The sequence below is a fragment of the Diadema setosum genome, chromosome 12 (genome assembly GCF_964275005.1).
Source record: "Diadema setosum chromosome 12, eeDiaSeto1, whole genome shotgun sequence".
Classification (NCBI taxonomy): domain Eukaryota; kingdom Metazoa; phylum Echinodermata; class Echinoidea; order Diadematoida; family Diadematidae; genus Diadema; species Diadema setosum.
The window spans coordinates 31,470,525-31,495,143 of NC_092696.1; the positions used below are offsets into that span (position 1 = coordinate 31,470,525).

Below are 24,619 nucleotides of genomic sequence, written 5' to 3' on the forward strand. Positions count from 1 at the left end.
TAAAAACATTCTTGCTAACAAGCAATTAAACAAGTGATACATCGACTTCACTTACATTGTTGGTTTCTGTATCAACAGAAACGTAATACTTTGTTGGATGCGAATAGTGAACTCAGAAATTGCAACAATACAAACTGTAGGTCGTGCGTCGACCTCGAAATCATTGTTCGCCGTTGTACCAACAGATGAAGCAAATTGTAAAATACATGAATAAAGTAGCACGCACATTACATAATCTTACAATATATGATGCTTGTCTCCGGAAGAAAAGCAGTACAGTGAGTGGGCTGATTTTTTTTTTTTTTTTTTTGAAGTGGCCATCTGTTTTAAAACTAAGCTTGTTCCTAGCAGTAACAAAGCGGTGGTATGAAATAAATACTCGCGTTAAATGCATTAGTCAAACATTTGGACTTTAACAGCAAACAATTCCATTTCATGTACATTGCTATAGCTCCAACATTTCCATTTCATGTACATTGCTATAGCTTCAAAATATACAAAGAGCATCGATATGAACACGGATGTACATGTCGAAGGAAATGCATTCATCACTGCACCACATCAATGTTGCTTCACGAGAAAAAAAAATATTTCATTATGTATCAGTTTATCATGTTAGAGTAATCATCTGTTTAAATCAGAGTGCAGTCAAAATGCAATAAAGGAAAATAAATACACTCTAATGTCTGAGGTAGACATTTTGATTTTAGTAAGAAACACTATAAAACCATAACTGATGTCTTAATTACATGATATGCAAAAGACATCGGTATAGCAACAGTTTATCACTGTATCATATAAAATGGTTGCTTTGTTTGATAATTTTTACTGTACGAAAACTTTATACAATAGCAATTAGTTACGAGTTCTTAGTCAAAAGACTGGTGCAGTCAGACATAATTCAGTTATGGATCATGAAAAGTTGACAATGCCGCTAAGGTTCCTTCCTGCCATTCGAATGTGCCTTTAATTGTACTAATAAAAAAAAAATCAAATCAACGTAGCATAGCGAGTTACAACTTGGGTGGGGTTGTTTTAGTGGAGCGGAGCAAGCAAGATTACTGCCAACGGAAAATGGCGCGAATAGTGGGCTCAACCGATTGAATTACAAAAGGGATGGGTGTTTCGTTGAAGCGTGAATGCCTATAGAAAATTAGGTTTATACTCTTGGTGCGCACAGTGCTAATTCTGCATTCATCTTGCTGACAATGGTTGAATGATAAAAAGAGGTTAAGGCGAGAAGTCCGGAACGAGGTAAAAATACCTCTCCAGAAAGGTTTGTCTTTAAAATGGATCCTTCCGCATATCAGGTCGTGCGTCGACCTCGAGATCATTATTCGCCGTTGTACCAACAGATGGAACAAGTTGTAAAATACATAAATAAAGTAGCACGCACATTATAATCTTACAATATATGATGCTTGTCTCCGGAAATAACAATACAGTGAGTGGGCTGAATTTATTTATTTTCTTTTTTTCTTTTTTCTTCTTTAGATAGCCATCTGTTTTAAAACTAAGCTTGTTCCTAGCAGTAACAATGCGATGGTATAGAATAAATACATGCGTTAAATGCATTAGTCAAACATTTTGACTTTAAAAGCAAACGTTTGGATTTCATGTACATTGCTATAGCTCCGAAATATACAAAGAGCATCGATATAAACATGGATGTACATGTAGAGGGAAATACGTTCATCACTGCACCACATCAAATGTTGCTTCAAGAGAAAGAAAATATTTCATTATGTATCAGTTTATCATGTTAGAGTAGTCAACTGTTTAAATCAGAGTGCAGTCACAATGCAATAAAGGAAAATAAATACATACGAATGTCAGAGGTAAACATTTTGATTTTAGTAAGAAACACTATAAAACCATAACTGATGTCTTAATTACATGATATGCAAAAGACATCGGTATAACAACAGTTTATCACTGCATCATATAAATTGGTTGCTTTGTTTGATAGTTTTCACTGTATGAAAACTTTATGCAATAACAATTAGTTACGAGTTCTTAGTCAAAAGACTGGTGCAGTCAGAAATAATTCAGTTATGGATCATGAAAAGTTGACAATGCCGCTAAAGTTCCTTCCTGCCATTCGAATGTACCTTTAACTGTAACAAAGAAGTCAACATAGCATAGCGAGTTTTACAACTTGGGTAAGAAAACTGCCGGTCCCGAGCATTTCGTTATAACGGGAGTGCACTGTAATCACACTTATCGGAGAGAAACATTGTATCGTCAGTAAAGAAAATATTTTATGTGTAAAGCCCAACCGGATAACGGAAGAAACGCATTGCACTCGATTTCCATACATTTGTCAGTGCATGAAAAGTGTTCATACCTATGCTTTCGTTCATGCATTGAATGTCATAATGCTGAGGAGGATTGAAGTTACAAATAATGTTATGTCAATATCAAGTAAAATAGGATTGATTTCCTCAAGGAGTCTCTTTACTACCCTACAATGCCGGTTCTTTATTTCACTTCTCGAAAAAGAAAAATGCAGTCCTCTCCCAACACTACATGACTCATATCAATTATAGTCAAATACTACCTACCTGACATGATGATGCTAAGGTGGCTGCTGTTGAGAAGAAACTACCGGGCAAGTAGGGGTACACCAGGGTGAACTTGGAAAGACGAGGCATAGCACACACCCATTGGGCTAAATCTTCTCTCACCGAGGACTGATTTAGGATATCATCATCACTGCTGCTAAGATCGAATTCCAGATCTTCAATCTGAAAAGAATAACGGATTCGAAATGTGAAACTAAAAAAGAGAGATTAATGGAGTGGCGTGAAAATTGGAAGGAGGAATAATTGAACACGAAGGAAAGAGACCATTGTAGAGGTGGATCGAAGACCATCATATGATGTAATGTGCGGACATTTTCAAGCTATGGACGTAAGATCAAGCCATATTATTTTTTTTCTACTTAATCAACACGCCATATGATTATGTTTCGATAAGAATAAATAACAAATTTATTGGAAGCAGTATAATGTACTCTCCTTTTACACATAGGCCTAGGAGTGAACAAACCCTACCAGCGGAGTCAGTGGATGAAAGATGGCTTCGTCATTCCCTACAGTCCGTGATCCTCATACTTAATGGCAGTTAACATCACTTGCTTTTCTACCGTTCTTGGTCAGGTTCGGACCAATGCATGTATTGCCACCCTAACGATCCACATGTACACCGAGTGAATCAAAGTAAAAATGATATTATAAAACATAATGAATAATGGGTGAAATTGTTAAAAAGATAAGATGACCCGTGTGCACTAAAAAAGGCGGGACAAAACTGGACGAAATAGTCGCAAAGTTACAGTAACAAGTCCTTGAACAATAACAAGACATGTAAGAGGAGTAAAGTCGCGCCATATCTTATGAAGGCATTCTCCAAAGGAAATAACATTTGTTGAACATTGTTATTGAACATTATTGTTGCCTAATCAAGAGGAATATATTGTTAGTGGACAATTTAACACTGTAATGTAGCTATGAAATGCAAACAGGATACAACGTACTGCCTGATTTATTACATTTCGTTATTCGAAGCATCGTATTATACCGAATTAATCGGGATCCCCGACTTTAACTGAAAAAAGTGTGATGCATACAATAGAACGAGAACATCAAAATTGTTTTTCAAGAGAAACAAAAAATTTCGAGCAGATAACCAGTGCATCAAAGGAAGAGAGCAATAAAGCAACATTTCTAATTTCCTTCCTTCTACTACATCTACAATGTTTGTCTCCATATGAAGTAACTCCCACATAATAGCGCCCTCACGCTGTACATTGATCACTTAACTGTCTGTCTGTAACTGCAGTCAAACTCGTACAGTGCGCTGCTCCCTAGCAAGGTTCGATCTGGGTGCATGGTATATAAATCTAATAAACTATCATTGTTATTCAAGCAGTTCATCATGCCAGGTCATCTTCTTTAAAAAAGTATATTATGTCGATATGGCTGCCTGACGTATCTTGCTAAAAGTGACTTCCGAAAACTGATGCTGTTGTGATGACATACAAATCATCTTCCAAGTCTGCTTCCTGAAAAAGAAAAATTGTCATGGTGACGTAAAATTTATCTTGCTGTACAAAAGTTGTTTCCAAATGCATTCACACGTGTACACCTGCAGAGGCACTTACACTCTTTCAACAAGTACCCTTCACAAAATGTGAATGTCGTCTGTACTGGTACATGACAGTCAACTCGACCTCACGAGATAGTATATGTCGTTATGGCGAAATAAATTATCTTGCTGAGTATGATATGTTGTTACAGATGCAGTCAAACCCGTCTACATGGGCCATCCAACAGAAACAACAAAAGTGGCCGCTATAGACAGGTCTGTGGCCATTTTTAATGTCAACACTTGCATTGTATTATAGCATAAAATACCGCGTGTTATTCAAGCAAAAACCACAAGCAAATTAGTTTGCATGTGCAGCTATTATATGGAATGTGTGTGTGTGTGTGTGTGTGTGTGTGTGTGTGTACACTTTGCTTCATTTTATTGTGTTCTGGTTGTTGTTGTTGTTGGGGTTTTTTTTCCTATTTCTGTTCTTTTGATTTCTAAAACAACATTTCGGGCCTGAGAAACCGCACTGGTTCGTGCCGGTTTACATGAAAGGCGTTCACGAATGAATGTGAGGGATTAATAATGTGCGAAACTGACATAAGCAACACACAATACCCAGACAAGTGACCTATTTATTCAAAGGTATTTTAATCTTGTTCAAATTCTACGATGTTATTACGAGCTGTCTTTGTCTTTGTAGCATTTATTTAGAGCGACATTACTAGAGCCTAGTTCTAGTCAAACGTGTCAAATTAGCGGTATTCAAAAGACGGCTTTTCACGACAAAGAGCTGCATTAATTTTGTCAATCATGTCTGTGTGGTTGTGACTGAGATAGGACTCGGTAGAATGTACGCAATGAAAAAGAAAGCCAAAGTATACTCACGGCTGATTCAACGGTTCAGCTATATATATATATATATATATATATATATATATATATATATATATTTTTTTTTTTTTTTTTTTTTGGCCACTGGTCGCGTTAGGCAGGTGACCGCTATATAAAGACTCTCATAAAGAAATTTCGTGCGGGGGATTTTCAGTGACCGCTATAAAGCAGGTGTTCGCCATAGATAGTTGGCCGCTAAGACAGGTTTGACTGTAGTTAATTACAAATTAAAATACCATTCTACTTGATGGCGAGATACTTAACCTGCAAATGACTATCAAAACAAGAGATTAGAAATACTACGAATAAAAGATATCACACTTACTTACTTGTAACTTGCTCTTCTTTTGCATAATTGAAAAACGTGTGGAACATCGACGATGCATGTTACGATGAGATAAAAAGAAAAATGTTTCTCCCCGCTCTCATCTTTCTGTTGTGCTATGGTATCGAGTTGCTGCCAACAGTGTTGGTTGTTCTCTAAAAGTGAAGTTTTTCACATTGGTATCCCAAGAGCATCAATGTTTCCAAATTTGATTTTGTAGTCAGAGAATCCGCTGAACATATGTTGTTATTTCTGTTTTCCTGATATTACACTTCTTATAATGATAACGCTACCACGTGTCGTAAACGCACAAGCTATCGTTCCTAAAGCATCAGAAAAGAACGCATATAAATTGTTTTTTTTTTTTCAAACACTTCACATCTTGCACAATGCATCACTGCAATTTGTCCCCTCATTCTTCTCTTTCTTTCTCTTTATCGCCACTCAGTAAGTTGTAATTTATATGTTATATTCTTAATGTTGTATTCTACATAGACAATAATTTCTGAGGCTATTGTCCTCGTCAGCGTTTGCTTATGATGATGGTCTCCTGAATTCTGTGCATCAAGAATAATCGCATAATTTGTTTTTGAGCAATAAATATACTGTAACGTATGTTTGCATAAATGTATGCACAAATAGTTTGTTTAGTTCTATTTTGCATCGTGTAAGGGGAAAAAGTAAAATATTTGAAGTAGTCATTTGTTTTAACTGCAAGATTCAAATTACACTGTATTCAATTAGTTTGTTCAATTGACTTTGTATTTCATTTATATATGACAAAGAAATTTAGAAATAAAATAAATCAATCAACCCCATTCAGTGGAAAATGACCAAACTCATTCCTTTATTCAAGTCAGGTGATAAATCTTGTCCTACAAATTATCGCCCCATTGCGATTTTACCCTGTGTTTCAAAAGATCTTGAACATAATAGTACAAAAGCAGCTTACAAGTTATTTAAAAACAAACGATCTGCTATCTACAGCAGAGTCAGGCTTTCGAGAGAAACATTCTACCACCACTGCTTTGCTAAAAGTCACGGATGGCTCTTTGGTCGCCATCGACAGAGGTCTTTACACATCTTCATTGATTTGAAGAAAGCGTTCGATACGGTGGATCCTTTCATTATGTTGCAAAAGCTAAAGCGAATGGGGTTTTTCTGACGCTTGTCTTGCTTGGTTTTTAAATTCTTCTATGTCAATTTTTTTTTTCAGATATACTCCATGGTATCCCACAGTGCTCTATCCTAGGGCCAGTTCTTTTTGTGATTTATATTAATGACATTATCAGTCAAGTAAAGAATTGTCGCATTCACTTGTCACATAATGACCCTATCCATATTGAAAACGTTCTAAACAACGATCTGAAAAAGAATATCATGATTGGATGTGCATTAACAAACTTAGTCTAAATCTCCAAAAGACTGAGGGTTTTTTTTTCACTGGTTCTCGCTCTTTTTTATCACGCCGCAATGCCCTTCGCATAAAGTTATGCGGGCAGGCGACCAAACACAAAGAAACAGTTAAGTACCTTGGAGTTACACTTGACCAGCAATTAAAGTGGGATGTTCACATCATTACTTGGTAAAGCTGGTAAACTTGTAAAATATTTTAGTCGACTTCGTCATATTGTTAATGAAATATGCTTAAAACTATCATTATAATTCTCTTATACTCCCTCTGTTTGATTATGCCGATTTCATTTATGACTTGGCCTCGCTGAAATTATACTTCGCAAATAGAAAAGTTACAAAATAGGGCGGGTAGGATAATTCTTGGGATAAATCCATATAAGCACGTATCAAACCATGAAATTCATCAAATTCTAAACTGGGATTTTTTAAACGTAAGACGCAAAAAGCATTTAAATTCCATGGTTTCCAAATGTCTCCATGACTACATGTACAGTGCCCCATATCTTAAAGAATCATTTAACTTTATGTCTCGAAATCACTCTCTCCGCTCAAATGGTACCCTCTCACTGCCAAAACCCAGGACCGAATATTGTCGGAGAATGTCTTCGTACAGAGGTGCTTTCAGTTACAATAAATTACCTTCAGAGCCCAAGGGATGTTTGAGTGTAACCAGTTTTAATAAAATTATTAATGTTATTCTGAAATACCTTTGATTTAAATGTGGCCATAAAATAAACTGTACCTGTTATTTGTATTCCCTTTTCTTAATGTTCATATGTTATTAAGATAAATATCAAGCTTACAAAATAGGGTGGGAGATTGGGGAGGTACTTAGGCATAATTCTTGCTCCATTTTTTTTTTTATAGAAATCGTTGTAAAGTTATACTAATGTTTATTTTTTTTTTTTTTTTGATTTGGGGTTTTTGTTTTTCTCATTCAATGTTTTCTACTGCATTTATAATTTACTCTGTTCCTGGACCCCTCGGTAGAACAGCTGTATCGTGTAGGCACAGCTGAGTAGGGCAATCCAGCCGTATTTAAAAAAAAAAAAAAAATCATTCTGTTGACTGTACGATTATTGTTTTGTTGTTGTTTTTATACGGAAAATAAATACTAAAAAATGATAAAAGGTGATTGCGTTTACATTTCTTTTTTTTTTTTAATCAAAGTCCCCCATACGAAAGTCATTTTTATTACTATTTGCCAAGTGACTTAGTTCCAAAACGGACACTTTGTGCATATTATTGTCTTATCCCTGGATTGCCTTATAAACGCCCATCGGTTTAATATTGACTTTATCGTTCGCCATTAACGTCAGGCTTTGAACTCTGCCTTTCATTTGGGGTAAGTGGGGGTGGGGGGAATTATTTTTCACTCATTCACTTCTACACGGACACTGTGGCGAGGCTAGGATTTAGTTTCCATTTCGACAAGAGGTATTTACCCATGCATGATTGCCGCAAGAAATACTCACTGCACGTCATAATCCATTCGGTTTCTGATGTAACTTCCCATTGTAGTAGAACATCCATTGTCCTAATCATGATAGTAAACAATCGCCTATAAATTATGTGCACAATCATGATGGGGTTCATTCGTCGCTATGTAATAATATGCCTGAAGTAATGCTTTAAGGCGGAATATATGTCAGGCGTTTCGAATGTAATTGTCAACTTTGTGTGCACTCTTAGATGGAGAGGTACCTTCACCTACATGTCCCCGGACGCCGGATCTAACAAAAGCCTTCCTTCCTCCCCATCTTTGTAGCAGCTTTATACTGAGTGAAAATCCCTGTAAAGGCTCCTCTAGAACCCTGCATAACAATTACCGGGTTTGCATTGACTTTGCTGGATGATTGTCATTCGTTACGCAAATGAATAAAGTAGATTTAATCTTATAGTATCCACTTCGTGTATGTCTTTGCAAAGATATTCAGCAGAATAGCGAGGACAAGAATATGTTGAGGGCTTATTGCTGTTGGTCACAAAGAAGATGGGAAAACAACATATTACTCAATTAATTCTAATAACAAGCTTAGTTGACGATAAAGACGATGGCATTGAAAAGGATGCCAGGTGCGCCTTTCTATTGACCATAATATATTATTGCAGCCTTGTTTCTGTGTTGCCTTTTGCGTCTACAGGAAGTGACTACATATATAGCCATAGTTTACCGGGATACTTCGAGCGCATTTCTTTTTTTTTTTTTGGGGGGGGGAGGGAGAGTTGAAGAGCTGCAGCCAAAAATGGGGACAATCCTTCACCTTAAAGGCCCCTGAAATCTAAATGCATGTCGATTTGTGTTGATTTATGATGCCCTCAACATCACTTTTGCGGTGAAATTCATATCTAGAAACATTCCATATATTTTTTAACGATGTTTCTATTCTATACAAGTTGACCTTGATTTCACTCAAACTTGCATACTATAATTTAGATCGCATTATGTTCTTCGTGAGTGGTTAAGGATTTTCCCTCTTAATGGTCACAATATATATATATATATATATATATATATATATATATATATATGAAGGGTTTGTTCGCAAAAACCGATAAGTCCATATTTGCCAAATGGAGATATTTGCAATTAAAGGTCAAGAAAAATAAAGAGAATAATAAGAAAATTTTTGCTTCTTTTGACCATAACTTCAAAAATGTACCGTAGTGACCAATATATCATTTAAAAGGTATTATTTATTATACTTTATCACAGAGACCGTCCTTCCAAATCTTCAAAAATGGACTTATCGGTTTTTGCAAACAAACTCTTCAGATATATATTTTGAAACACCTACTATAACATGATCAGTATATGTTTTCAGATGTAACTTGGATTCTTTGTTCGTGAAGATTTTTTTTTTCTGCAAAGAAACATTGCTCACACCTAAGATTGTTTTCTTTACATTTCTTATTATCATCCATTTAATGTATTTCCTCTTTGAAATATCTTAGTAACACTTCATCTGTAGTCTGTACATAATGCCATGTGTTGTAGATCATGATAATACATGAAATTTCTTACCAGACAGTTTGAAGCCTCTGCTCGGAGGATCTTGTAGAATTCCACGTGAAATTGTGAGTCAATTAGTCGTACTTTACGGAGTACACTGCTGGAGCACATGCCCTCCGCCAAGTCACGTGACACAGTTCTTCCGCACTTCATTTCGTCCATATTTAGCGATTGCTGATAGAACGAACATGAATTGACAGTAGAGGAAATAAATTATTCTCAGAAAAATAAGGTTGATAAAGTACTCGCAGTTGACTGGAGGTTTGAAACTCACAGAGAAAAAAAAAAGAGGATCATTCTATACAGGTTCTACTCATATCGTCATTTCACTAATCACAACTCGGGAAGGAAAGAATGCATTTTCAGTTTGATGAGAAAGGTAGAGGGGCGATGAATATGATTGCATTACATCAATACTCGTGTTAGGTGCCCTACGTAGCTGTATGTTCAAAACACTATACACGATACTCAGTTTGACATCTCCCTTTAAAGGGACTGTACAGTACTGGTTGAGGTGGGTATTCATGTTTTGAACATTCCTAAGTGAGATAATGAAAAGCCTCTTATGAAATATGAAAAAGCATGTAATTTTAAGAAGGATTCAACGTTTATTTGATGAAAATTGGTTTTCAAATGGCTGAGATATCCAAAAAAAGTGCTAATAACAAAAGGCGACATGCCACAACTTTATTAGGATCTCTTTGTTTCACCTTGTTTTTGGATATCTCGGCCATTTCAAAACCGATTTTCATCGAATAAACTTTTGATACCCCTTAGAACTGCATGCTCCTTGACATCTCATAGAGTGGTTTCTGAATATCTCGCAAAACGTTAAAAGCTAAATCCTCACCTCGACCAGAACTGTACACACCCTTTAATATAGCACGGCGTTATAGCCAAAGTTGGATGTTTACTATAAAGGGCAGTTTGACAACTGCAACTCTCTCAAAGGGGTCTCATTTTAGTAGACGTTGAAACTCCGTGTAGTCCAATTATTTTGCAATAAGAATATTTTGCTTGACTCCTCATAACATTTTTTTTTCTAAAAGCTACGACGAAAAACGTTTCATACAATTTACCACCAAACGTTCTGATTAATAACAAGACATGAAATAAGTGCCATGGCAAGCCAGATTAAACTTACACATTAAGTCATCATAATGTATCATGCGAGGAGGGCAATTATTTTACATAACAATAATACTTAAAACGTTAATACAATTGCACAGAAAATTGTATATAAAAACGATTTCCCTATATAATAGGGCCAGTTCCAGGTCTAAAAAGAATGTTAATAAAGCTGTTGAGGTTGTAGATTATGCACTCAAATTCACACAGGGGAAACACACACACAAACACACACAAGGAATGTTATTTTCGTTCGACATAATATTTTCTGAAATATTTCATACCAATATTCAAGTTGTATCACTCACCACTTGGTTATAGCGCACCATGAACACCACTCCTGACACTAAGTGTTCTGGTGAATAGGACGTTAGTCTGTATTCATGCCATCGTTCTCCCACTGCCCTTGCTGCCTCCTCAGTATGACATTCAAACGCAGCGTCAACACAGAAATCACGTTTTTGATACTCATCGACAAGGGATGAAAGAGATAAAAGATTATCGATATTACAGTTTAACAGGCCTTTGATGATATCAAGGCCGACTTCATTCCCTGAAGCTGAGGTGAAGTAGAGTACGTAGCGAAACTCCTTAGGTCGACTAAGCAATTCGTTTTTCACCTCGTCGTACTTAGCACGGTCATTGTCGAATAAATATTCTATATATACCCCTGCAATATATTCTTGAAACAGTTTGTGGGGAAAGGAAACAGTTGATGTAACCAAGGATGAAATGTTGACATCGCGCCGACGTTCCCTTGGGATGACATCTTTTTCTATAGTCAAAACACCCACTCTACAGCATGTGACCATGGCATCATGACACTCTCTGAATTGTTCTTCAGGAAATGAGAGATTCCTGTCAAATAAACCCTCTAACGCTATCTCACTTATTTCTTGAATTGCCCTACCAGCTTCCTTTAAATGTTCAACAATGTTCTGATTCTCTAGATTTTCACAAATTTTTGATGCGTAGTGTTCTTTCAGGAAAAATATCATTTCTCCAAAGATCTGAGAGAAAGTGCGCAATTTTTGCATTTCTCTTCGCCTTTCTTCACTGAAGTCGTTCCACAGGAGGCAAAGCATTGCACAGTAAATAGGAAACGGGGCCATGTTCGACCGGATGACATCATTCTCCTGCATAAAACTGATTAAACTTTCTGCAAGATTGTCCTTCTCTCTAATCCGAAAGTACCTCCTAATATAAGTTGATAAATTTTCCTTGTTAAATCCTTCGACGTTTAGAAAAGTGTAAGTTTCGGCAAGACTTTTGTCCATCATGAATTCATTTGTCCTCCAAGGTCGTGTTGTCACAATTACTTGGCATGAATTGTATTGCTCTGTTCCTAGAATGCGAATGACCTCACTGCTGCTTGTTTTACTTATTTTTTCGTTAAACTCGTCGAAACCATCAAATATAATGAAAATCCTACTCAGATTTGTTGAAATATAGTCATCTATATTTTGCTTTGTTGCCGTATTTGAATGGGAGAGGTACGTTTTGACAAAACCACCAATACTTGTTGCGTTCTTGATATCTCGAAGAGGTATTAGGAGTACCATGTCCAGATCCTGGAGAATCCTTCCTTGGCACCAGTCCCAGGCAATCTTAGCGCAAAGTGTTGTTTTACCGACACCTCCCTCACCCTGGATCAGGAGGCGCTTTGAAAGATTGCCATTTTCCGAGTCTGTCAGAAGATCGTCGTATGTTATCAGTTTTTTGCTTTTGCTATTTCGGTGTATTATACTTAAATTCGTAAAGATATCATCCAGTTCAACACGTTCTATAAAGTTGAGTGGATCCACCGTGACCTTGCGTCGTGACACACGGTAATATGCCTTCAGATCGTCTGTGCATTGTTGTACTTGTGCCTTGGTAAGCGATTGTTCTAAGAAGAGAACCAAAATGATTAAAAAGAGGATATTATTAACATATTCTTACGAATCCTGTTAAGACACAATTCATGATACAGCATTTACATCATAAGTTCTGTATATTCCATTTTTATTCATTCATCTTTATGTATTGTATCGATTTACATTTATATTAATGTTTAAAGTAAACTGAGGTTCTATATCATGTCTGCTTCTCGTCCTCGCTCTATCCAGGGAGGACTGGTGATACACGTCCCTGCTCTATCCTTGTTCTTTTCGTCCTTGCTCGACGATCGGCCTCTGTCATCGTGCGATCCTTGCTACTTAAAGGTAGGGGATACCTTTTACAGACCTCCCAAAATGCAGCAAAACATTAAACATGAACCTCAGGGGACTTGTTTAGGTCACTGCTGAGAAATTTGGAAGTCAACAGTTATCTACAATTTGAATAATGCACAAAACTCAACTACTCAGTAGTTCTGTGTGTCAGCCACACTTAAGCCTTTTTGTTGCAGTCTTCTGTATTTTTTATCTATAAACACAAATCTAAAAGTATAAGAGCTGATGTAATAACATATAGAGTGTGTGGCAAGAATGTATATAGAAATGTTTGTAAGTTTTGATGAACTTTCTTCACAAAATATACATGATGGACACACATGCAGTGCGATGGGTCTGCAAAGGTAGCCTAGTAATGTACTGGAATTTACGGTGAGCCCCGAAAAAAATTCAATTCAAAATCTAACGGTCAATTAAAATGTACTAAATGATACCTTCCACTTTCAATACTTTATGGGAGTTTCTAAAATGATACTCTCTTCAACATACCACTGTATTTATACAACTCTTCATTTAAGGCCTGCAAATGGGATTCCCTACCTTTAACTTTCTCCTCAGAATGTCCTCTCGTGAATTTTACTTGTCTCAACTGCCTGTAGCCCTCCTTCTCGTTTTCTGCTGACTATTATTTCTCCCCCACGATATCTTTTCATTTCTGCTCGCTTGCACTTTCACCTCACCTTCCCTCGAGATTTCTCTGACCCTGCAGTTTCCGCGTCCGCGAGTAGTGGCCTCGTGTCGTAAAAAGCAAGGACGCCGCATGCGACCTCGCTCTTACGTAACGAGAGGACGCGTCCGTATGCGACCCCAGCTAAGGACAGGGTCGCGTGAGGACAGGGACGCGTAAGGACACGCCCTCTAGTCCATGGGCCAGGCCAGATATTGGTACCATCTGAGGTGGCAAAACCTTTTTGGTGTCATTTTGTTTGTCGGGCATAGATATGCTTATCAAGCTATGATAGCATTTCCAAATGAGTAGCTTAGTCATAGCAAATGAATTTTTAACCAATTTGGTCTCGTTGTTATATCCCTATACTTCTGAATCGAAACTAACCGCTACACAAAGAAGAGCACTGTCTTCTGTATGTTCCATAGAGCTGTAAAATACAGCTCTATGGTATGTTCACAGGTGATCTATTGTAAACGCGGTGCGCTTAGTCTTTATTCAAGGCAGCGATCATAGGGAATATCCAAAGGTTATGATGTCCACAGCGCTTAGTCTTTATTCTAGACGGCGAAGGGAATATCCAAAGCGTATGATACAGTGTATATCCTTTTTATCTAAAAACAACAACAACAACAAAAGCAATTCTTCTTGAATTTTACCGTATCTTTCAATTATTCATCATTTTCCGGCGAAAACGCTACGGTGAAAACGCTGATACCACGCCAATGTCGCTTTATTTCCCTCCAACAATATAAGATAATGCAAAAACAATGTACCGGTACACTACGATACATTATAATGAATGATATTGTAAATGAATAGAGTGATTTTTGTTTAAAATCGATGTATTTGTTGATAGGTTTAGTATAAAAACAGTATAGATAATCCCTTTTATGAGGAACTTTAGATATGATAACGGTACATTGGTCTAGATAAAGACTAATCGCACCGCGTGACAGCTGTGAACATCATAACCCTTTGGATATTTCCTTCGCTGCCTTGAATAAAGACTAAGCGCACCGCGTTTACAACAGAACACCTGTGGACATACAGAAGGCAGTGCTCTTCTTTGTATAGCGGTTTAGTTTCGATTCAGAAGTATAGGGATATAAAAACGAGACCAAATTGGTAACAATTCATTTATTATGACTAAGCTACTCATTTGGAAATGCTATCATAGCTTGATAAGCATATCTATGCCCGACAAACAAACTGACACCAAAAAGGTTGTGCCACCTCAGATGGTACCAACAACCCATTTTTCGGGTCTTGGCCCATGGACTACTCGTCCTCGTAGTGATGGACGGCGACAGCTGGCCGTAATGTCATATTGCTTTATCACAGGAAGGCCACTCTGGCGGCCGCTAACAAGCGACCTCAGTATAAATAGACTTGTTTGTGCCTAGTTGAGGAGCTTTTCGTTTAGGAGTTTCATCATGTAGATCAATAAGTTTTTCGTTGTAATTTTCGTGGTGGAAGTAACTTTCTTCACAAATAAATTGGACAAACTCCATGATGCCTCCTGTGGTCTTTGTGACTTGTGACTCTAATATGTCTTGTTCCGCAATAACTTACAATTAATTACATATTACATATTTTCCAGTACACTAGCTACCAGTAGGCACGCTTTCCAACCACATAACGGATTTTGAGGAGAGTAAACGAGGAACGGAAAGTAAGTACCCTCAGTATACCGATCGCCCTCTCCATACCAAAATTTCGTTACAATATGAGTGTACATAAACACCCATAGACATGGCGAGAGAGAGAGAGAGAGAGAGGGGGGGGGGGGCTGGAATACGATTTATCGTTCTTTCTACTAACTACATTACATAGTACAGCTACATCATTGTACAAAGAATGTAGTTAAAAGAGATGGGGTGTCATAATGTTGAAAATATTAAAGTCACTTTGGATAATTGAAAAGCGCACTTTTTTAAAAACAACTACGCAAGATTGTGATTATCTCATATTTTTTTCTTACTCAGCATTAACTCTTCTTCCTCGTGAAATCTCTCCCGCATGTTTGGTCCTCTCAAGCCATCACTTTCCTCATGACATTGCTCTGGTGAATTTGATGCCCTCAAGCGGTCACTTTCCTCATGACATTGCTCTGGACTTCTGTTTGGTCCTCTCAAGCATTCACTTTCCTCATGAAATATCTGTGGTATGTTTGGTCTTCGCCAGCAGGGGTTCCAGCCACATCCTGAAAAATTACCATCATCAATAACAGCAAGAGCATCACTATAAATGAGCATTTTTTTTTTTTTTTTATATATGCAGTATACCAGGGGCGCAACTTATTTTCAAAACCTTTTTTGTTGCCTCTCTTTTCAATACCAGATTCTCAGGCCAACATCATCATTTTTTTTTTTTAGAAATTACGCTTCGATGTTTGGTCTGATGCATTGACCCTTCATGAATGATATTATTTCTTCTACTTAACGTAGAGTAATCATCGTTGATAATAGATTTGCAAGTTCTGCTTACATGGGACATTTTCTTTTCGGTCCCCGTAATGTTGACAGACATTAGTAATAATTGTATTGTTTGTATCAAAATTATGAAAAATCCATGTTATAAAACCAAAGAAATACACACCTATACGCACAAACACATATACACTCATATCACACACAGACACAAACGCGCTTAATCATTAACGCAACAAATTCAAATATCTAACCTTAAAGAAATTAAACCAATACCTTTTCGCGGTAGGTAGTCCGGGTGTTTGCTTTGCAGATATTTCCCAAAAGAGAGAAATAGGATGACTATGACAAAAGGCACACCAATAGTGGGTCCAATGATGAGACCAGAATTAACACGTTTTCCTGAAAGTTGGTAAAGACACAAATCAAACACGTTTTCATTCATTACTTCATTTAGAAGACAGTAAAATAAGCACATAATGAATACTTAGATACACAATACAAAGTTAATACTTTATTATAGTGTTTGAGTGTGTGTGTGTGTCTGTGTGTGTCTGTGTGTGTGTGTGTGTGTGAAAGAATATGTTTGATAATGAAAACAAAGTGGTTGATTGCCTGAACATATATCATCACTATGATGACAACATTACTCAAAGGACACACTTATAATTTAATGATCCTATCAGACCGACACCTGTGAGTCATATATGGCCAAAGAGCTCGATACTGATAAAAAGTCCAGGTCCATGAGTCACATAGCTGACTTGTCATACAGCCTGTCAAAAAGGTCAAGAGACCGGCACTAGGCAAACAAGGCCTACACTTCATAGGCAAAAGAACAAAACAAAAACAAAACAAAACAAAACAAAACAAAAAAGTAGGTTTCTTCTTCTTCTTTGTTCTCTTCTTGTCCTCCTACTTTGTATTCTTGGTAATTGGCAAACATTTCTCTTGAATGCATCTTTTTTTTAATAGTAAATTGGAGACCAGTAAAATAGACACTTTTGTGCGGAAAGGTTACTTTGCTCAAAATATGAATGAGCGAATTATACTTCCACGTTACAAATTTTAACAAGAACATTGTTTTAAGTAATATTTGCCAACTATCATTCAGAAACTTAAAATTGGCAACAATTCAAGAACCTGATAAAGGCAGAACTGTGATTTCTCGAGTCGACGTTCCATTCAGCGAGTCACCGGCAGCAACGCACATGAAGGTTTGCTCTGTCCCGCGATTGGGTGAAACAGCAATTGTCTCGAACCTCTCGTATGTGCCGTCAGAAAGTGTGTTCTGTTGTGAAACCACAGAATTCAGTCTCTTTCCCAACTCCTCAGTCCATAGCATGGAAATGTTAGGTTTGAATCCACTCACGGCACAAGTAAAATTTATAAAAGGGGTGTTGAAGGGAAATTGATATGTACACCGGCTTTGACGAGATTGACTTCTGTCAGCACACTCCTTAATCATATGTCCTGATGCCATCGCTAGGAAAATAAGAAAATCATTTTGAAAGGACGTATATGTTATACGTATCCTAATCTTTACTTGGCAAATAACTGACATACGAAGATGTAACAAAGAGTTGTTTCCGCTTTTGTATTTTTTTTTCTTTGGATTTGCCATTTTACAAATGAGACTACAACCTGAAAAATGCTCACATGAGAACCACAAGCATGACAATTGGATGATAACACAAAGTAGACAAAACTCACCTCTTTACATTTATATAGCTTTATATACCTAAAGTATACCTAAAGATTATCAAGTAATAGGATAAACATAAAAAGGAACAGCGTAACAAAATGGAACGAAAAGAAAAAAATCATTATTCATAGTGCAGATATAAACCTAGTAAAAAATAAACAAGTTTCAAATTATGCGAAATGCAAATGTAAGACAAGTGACTGAACCTGTCTGAGTATGTCTTTTACAAGTGAAAATTTTGTTCGTCATAGAAATCTCAGTTATCAAAAGTCGAACTTTGTTTTAAACTTAGTGGTTACTATGGTAACGCCTTTGTAGAAACTATTTTTTTAGGAAAAAAAAACTTAATATAATTTGTATATAAACATTATTCATGACTGTTTTATACAGAAAGTTCACACAATAACTGTCCACAGATCCTAAAAGAGCAGACTCTAAGCTTTAAAATGATGTATAGTGTCACGACTCAACCCAATCACCACATCATGACAATCAAATGTTCCGCTCCATTCCTGGCAGATCGCACCCAAACCACGATTGGGAAGCCATGTCTTGATCTGAGAGCGATAACTTGCTGCGGACCTCTTTATTGGTATTAGCCTTGTTCAAGGCGCATCACATCTCCCCCCTTAAGACGGGAAGTTATGGAAGAACTTTCCAGTCAAACTGCAAACAGTCGTTACAAACATGTTCCGAAACACGATACATAAAAATGCACAGTTGTGTGTTCATACACTAAAGTGGATTCTTCACATAAACAAGCTCAGACTTAATGAGCCTTATCAAAACCTTTCTTGAGCGTAGGCTAAGTCTAAATATAGATCCACTACCTGCTCGGAACAAGCATGTGCGTATACGCGCAAAACTTTACAACCACAACATTCCTTGTTTTCTTTTCTTCTTTTTTTTTTTTTCTGCTTGGTCATAAATCATGAAACATGTATTCTCTTTAGCTTTCCTGAAATGCTTATGAGTATCAAATGGCCAAACATTTCAACACCTAGTCGAAATCTAAGAAATGCTGCTGGTTCAGAACAAAATACACTGTAATTGTATCATGAAACAATATACCATAAGTATGGACATATCAAACTTCTCTCTTAGCTTGAGGTGCATATGCTTGAGAAAAACCGCTACACATATCACTGATTAACCTGCATACACTGACAATCATGCAGGTTGAATACTGAACTTTATACGGTTTTGTTGTTGTATTATGTCACCAATAACAGAAGTAATCTTCCATTCACTATACTTAGTAACCATTTTTACATGGTGAGCTTGTAGCAATCTGACCTTTGATGAAAACTGACATAACAACGCGTTCAGCTCAACTGTTTGGTCTGACAAACATCTCTACATTTCTAATTTCTTGACACTTCTGTTCAAATACTGTAAAGCTTTGTTCCTCAAGACAATAAATGCATGTACAGTGACTAGCGTATAGCAAAACAATGCAATTATGAACACCTGTTATACTCTCCCTGTTTCTGAAACAAGATATCACATGAATATAACCTGGTTATGTCTGTACACCTGTATGGTCTCATGAACCTTACACATTCACAACATTATGAATATCATAGTGTCATAATTTCACTCAGTCGATATCTATGCTATGGAAAATGTGTATAATTGGTCAATTCTGTGATGCCACAAATTCCAACTCTTGCAGATTAAGCATTTGAAAAAAATGCAACAACAGCTTTTGTGTGCTTGTGTGTGCTTTTTGCAAACAGCAATGCAACTTAATTTGCAGTTCCAATTAATACAATGTCTACATTATACCCTGTATCAAAATATGCTGTATTACTGAAAACCCCTTTCTTCACCATATAAAGCATAAAACATAGCAAAACTCATGCTATATCACTTGAAATGATTTTGCCCTGTTTTGGTGCAAAAATCATGACCATTTGGAAAACATGCTGTCTTTTTCCCTGCAGACAAGAACAAAAAGAATAAATTAAAGCAGTGTACACAATGTTTGTGTCATCATTTCAAAGCAATCAATAACACTCTTTCTTCAACATGAGAAATATAATTTTCTTACAAATGCATGGAAACACATTTCTTTTGTCTCGTATTGTTCATGTTTCCAAGTCATTACCAGTCTTATTATCTATGGATAATAAGCACATCTGTGTCCTTTTGTCCTATCCGTGGAAATATGCGTACTTCTATCTTATCCACGGGACAAAGCGTCTGCAATGACATTGTCTTTTCCACGTACGTGCTGTATCACGAGGTTGTACTCCTGTAGCACTAGCGCCCATCTGGTTAGGCGTCCATTTTTGTTCCTCATTCGCGACAGGAACACAAGCGGATTGTGGTCTGTGTACACCAGCACTGGATACTTTGTAGTGTTCAGGTACACGTCAAAATGACGAAGAGCCATGACGAGCGCTAACGTCTCCTTCTCGACAGTGGAGTACCGTCGCTGATGTTTGTTGAATTTTCTGGACATGTACGCGACGGGATGGTCAACTCCGTTGTCGTCCTTCTGCATCAGGGCTCCTCCTCCTCCTGTGTCACTCGCGTCCACCATAAGAATGAACTGCTTGTTGAAGTTCGGCGCTGCAAGAACCGGAGAACTCGCTAGCATTGCCTTCAGCCGGTTGAAAGCAACTTGACAGTCATCTGACCACTCGAACTGCGAATCTTTCCGCAACATGTTGGTGAGCGGTGTTGCAGCATCAGCGAAATTATGGCAGAACTTCCGATAATAGCCAGTCATGCCCAGAAATCGTCTCAGCTCTCGCTTACTCTGTGGGCGGGGAAAGTTCAAGATCGTCTCCACCTTTGCTTCAACAGGCTTGACGGAACCATGTCCCACAATGTGACCCAGGAACACGACTTTTGCTCGGGCGAACTCACATTTCCTCAAGTTCACCGTAAGGTTGGCACTGGTCAAGCGGTCAAACAGTGCTCTGACTCTCAGAAGGTGGTCCTCCCATGTATGGCTGTACACTATGATGTCGTCGAGATACGCCTCGCATCCCACCAAGCCAGACGTGACGGTGTTGATGAGTCTCTGGAATGTAGCGGGCGCGTTCTTCATCCCGAACGGCATCACTTTGTATTGGAAGAATCCGTCAGGAGTCACGAATGCAGACAGTTCTTTCGCTCTTTCACTGAGGGGAACCTGCCAGTACCCCTTCAAAAGGTCAAACTTACTGACGTATTTGGCATTCCCTACGCGATCAATACAATCATCGATGCGGGGCAAAGGGTACGAGTCTGACTTTGTTTTCGAATTGAGCAACCTGTAATCCGTACAGAAACGCAAAGAACCATCCTGCTTTGGAACCAACACACAGGGAGAACTCCATCCACTCTTACTGGGCTCAATAAGGTCATGTTCAAGCATGTATTGAACTTCCTTCCTGAGAACATCCATTTTCAATGGATTCACACGATATGGGTGTTGCTTGACAGGGGAGGAGTCCCCCACATCAACATCATGCACCACCACACTAGTACGACCTGGTACATCACTGAAAAGGTGTTCATACTCATGGACTACATCCATCACCTGAGCTCTCTCTACTCCTGGAAGATGAGATAATGTGTCAGATAGATTTGCTAACACCTCAGAATTCTTCAACATCAACTGCGGAATTTCCACATCATCACTCTCACTGTCTTCACCATCCACTTCACAACCGATTCCAACCGTAGCAACAGGCTTTTCATTAGCCTCTTCTACATTTTCAACATACTCCTTTAGCATGTTGACATGACAGAGTCTTCTCCTCTTCCTCCTATCAGGTGTCAGGATGATGTAATTGACATCACTCACTCTTTTCTCAACCACATACGGCCCTGCATATCTAGCCTTCAAGGCATCTCCTTGAAGAGGGAGCAACACAAGAACCTTAGAACCAGGCTCAAAATGCCTTTCTTTCACCTTCCGATCAAACAGTCTCTTCATGTTAGACTGAGCTGCCTTCAGATGACCTGCAGCTAATTCACGAGTACAAGAAAGTCTATCCTTGAACTGACACACATAGTCCAATAGGTTGGACTCTGGCTCAACCAAGATCTTTTCTTGCAAGATCTTCAAGGGACCACGAACTGAGTGCCCAAAGACCAGCTCGAAAGGACTGAATCCAAGAGATTCCTGGACCGATTCTCGAACTGCAAACAAGAGGAGAGGAATACCCTCATCCCACTCTTTCTCATGCTCACTGCAGTACACACGCATCATATTCTTCAAGGTTTGGTGAAAGCGTTCAAGAGCTCCCTGGCTCTGTGGATGGTAAGCACTTGAGTTCCTACATTCTACACCTAACTCACTCATCACCTGTTGGAAGATTTTGGATGTGAAATTAGACCCTTGGTCTGACTGAACACACTTTGGAAGTCCTACCATTGTGAAGAACTTCACAAGAGCTTTACAGACATTCTTGGCAGTAATTGTCCGTAATGGAATTGCCTCGGGGAAGCGGGTAGATGCACACATCATCGTCAGCAAATACTGATTACCCGACTTTGTCCTTGGAAGAGGACCGACACAATCCACAATGACCCGACTAAACGGTTCTTCGAAGGCCGGAATTGGCCTTAAAGGGGCAGGGGGAATCTTCTGGTTTGGCTTGCCAACTACCTGACACACATGGCAAGACCGACAAAACTCTGCGACGTCATGTCGCAAACCTGGCCAGAAGAAATATCGAAGCACCTTCTCTTGGGTTTTGTTGATCCCCAAATGACCTGCCAATGGTGCTTCATGGGCAAGAGATATGATCTCCTTCCGGTACATCTTTGGTACCACTACTTGATGAATATCTCGAAAATCCTCATCACTTGTGGCATCAGGAGGGCGCCACCTCCTCATCAAGATACCATCCCTCTTGTAAAACTTCACAGTTTCATTCACTTCCTCATCCTCAGGTACAAGTGACTGTGCAAGACGCACTATTTCAGGGTCTTTGCCCTGCAATTCAACCAGACTCTGACGAGAAATCTCTGACATTTGACCATGGTCCATATGTGCATCATCACTGCTGTTAGACTCTTCAAGTCTAGAGAAGAAAGTATCAGCCAAGATATCCTCTTGCTCCTCTTTCTCCAGTTCACGAGCCATTGACCTGGTAACAGCACATGAGGGAAACACGTCAGGCATATCCTGAACCAATTTCTCTGTGGCTTCGTCAACCACGGGTGTCTTACTTGGGAGAAAGTGAGGCAAAACCTTCTCTCCAGCGATATCATTGCCGAGCAATAAGGTGACACCTTCGACTGGCAATGTAGGCAAAATACCTACTACAACTGAGCCACTGACAAGATCGCTCTTCAATTCGATATTATGAAGAGGCACTCGGACACTCCCACCTTCAACTCCCCTCACAAACACTTCTGAATCCACAGAAGATTCAACCGAAAATGGCAATGTATTTGCACACAGGAGACTCTGTGATGCTCCTGTATCCCTCAAAATGTGAACCTGAACCTGCTCACTATCAGGCGTCAAACTAACATACCCTGAAGATATGAAAGGTTTGTAATTCTCTGCCACCCGTTCAAACGATGGCAGATGCTCTGTGCGAGTGATAGCAAAAGCATCTGGCAATGCTTTGGGGTTGCTAATCCCCTCTTTTTCTCGCTTCTTCTTCAACTTCCAGCAAGCTGACATCACATGTCCGTCCTTCTTGCAATAGAAGCAAGCCTTGTTCGGCTTTTGATCAAGATCGGGCTTGGGAATGCTTGGAGCAACAGCTCCTCTTCTTGGCACACCCTGGCCTCCTTTCTTGCTTGAAGAAAGTTTGAAAGTACCCTTGTGGGTAAGCACATACTCATCAAGGAGGACAGCAGCTCTCCTGGCACCATTCACTTCCCTTTCCTCCAGGTACTGCCGCTGATCTGGCTGAACACACCTCTTCACCTCCTCTAACAACACCAACTCTTTCAGTTTGTGGAAATCATCAACACCAGACGACCTTAACCAGTGTTCAAAATGGGTCTGCTTGTGTTGCACAAAATCAACGAATGTCTGATCATCCCTTCTCCTATAATTCCGAAACAGTTGCCTGTGGGCTTCCGGCACCAACTCGTATGCCCTTAACACGGAACTCTTCAAATTCTCATAGTCAGAACACTCTTGGATAGTGAGAGACGCATAGACCTCTTGGGCCTTCCCTACCAGCGAGCTCTGTATCAATGTCGGCCACACTTCCTTGGGCCATTCTAAACTCACAGCCACTTTTTCAAAGTGCTGGAAAAACTCTTCTACCCGGTCTTCACGAAATTTCGGCACCAACTGAGATTGCCTTAATGCATCAAATTTTGATGACTTTGCTGAACTGCTGGAAGAAGGTTCATTCGATTTTGCATCGATTGACTTGATTTCGAGTTCTATTTTCTTTGCCTCGACTTCCAGCTGCTTCATCCGAAGCTGGATCTCAATTTTCTTCAATTCACTTTCTGCAGGGGTTACCAAAGGTGTAATAATTTCACCATCATCTGTCCCTGCTTCATCCTCTGACAAAGAGGCAGGCCAGATACCAGTATTGGTAAAAAACTCCGAAATTGTGTCCTTGATCTCTGCTTTTCGATCCGATGTTTTGATCGGGATTTCTAAAATTTGAGCAACTTCCACCAGTTCTGCCTTCCTCAGGTTATTAAAACCTTCCTGAGTGGGTTCATCAACAAAGCTCTGCACGACATCAGCCATTGTGGGAATATCAAAATCAAAACTTGCAAGAAGTCACAAATCCTCACAAAACTAC

The 24,619-nt window shown here is 38.6% G+C and overlaps 1 protein-coding gene across 1 annotated transcript in view; it reads right to left on the minus strand.

Moving 5' to 3' along the window:
* LOC140235881 (uncharacterized) overlaps positions 1-24,619 on the minus strand; it is a 38,626-nt gene that overhangs the window by 8,225 nt on the left and 5,782 nt on the right. Inside the window, exons 3-8 of the mRNA XM_072315875.1 lie at positions 17,327-17,668; positions 16,460-16,585; positions 15,871-15,957; positions 11,180-12,759; positions 9,756-9,917; positions 2,565-2,747 (exon numbers count right to left, since the gene is read on the minus strand). Coding sequence (XP_072171976.1) covers positions 2,565-2,747; positions 9,756-9,917; positions 11,180-12,759; positions 15,871-15,957; positions 16,460-16,585; positions 17,327-17,668 — 2,480 coding nt within the window. The remainder of the gene's footprint in view (positions 1-2,564; positions 2,748-9,755; positions 9,918-11,179; positions 12,760-15,870; positions 15,958-16,459; positions 16,586-17,326; positions 17,669-24,619) is intronic.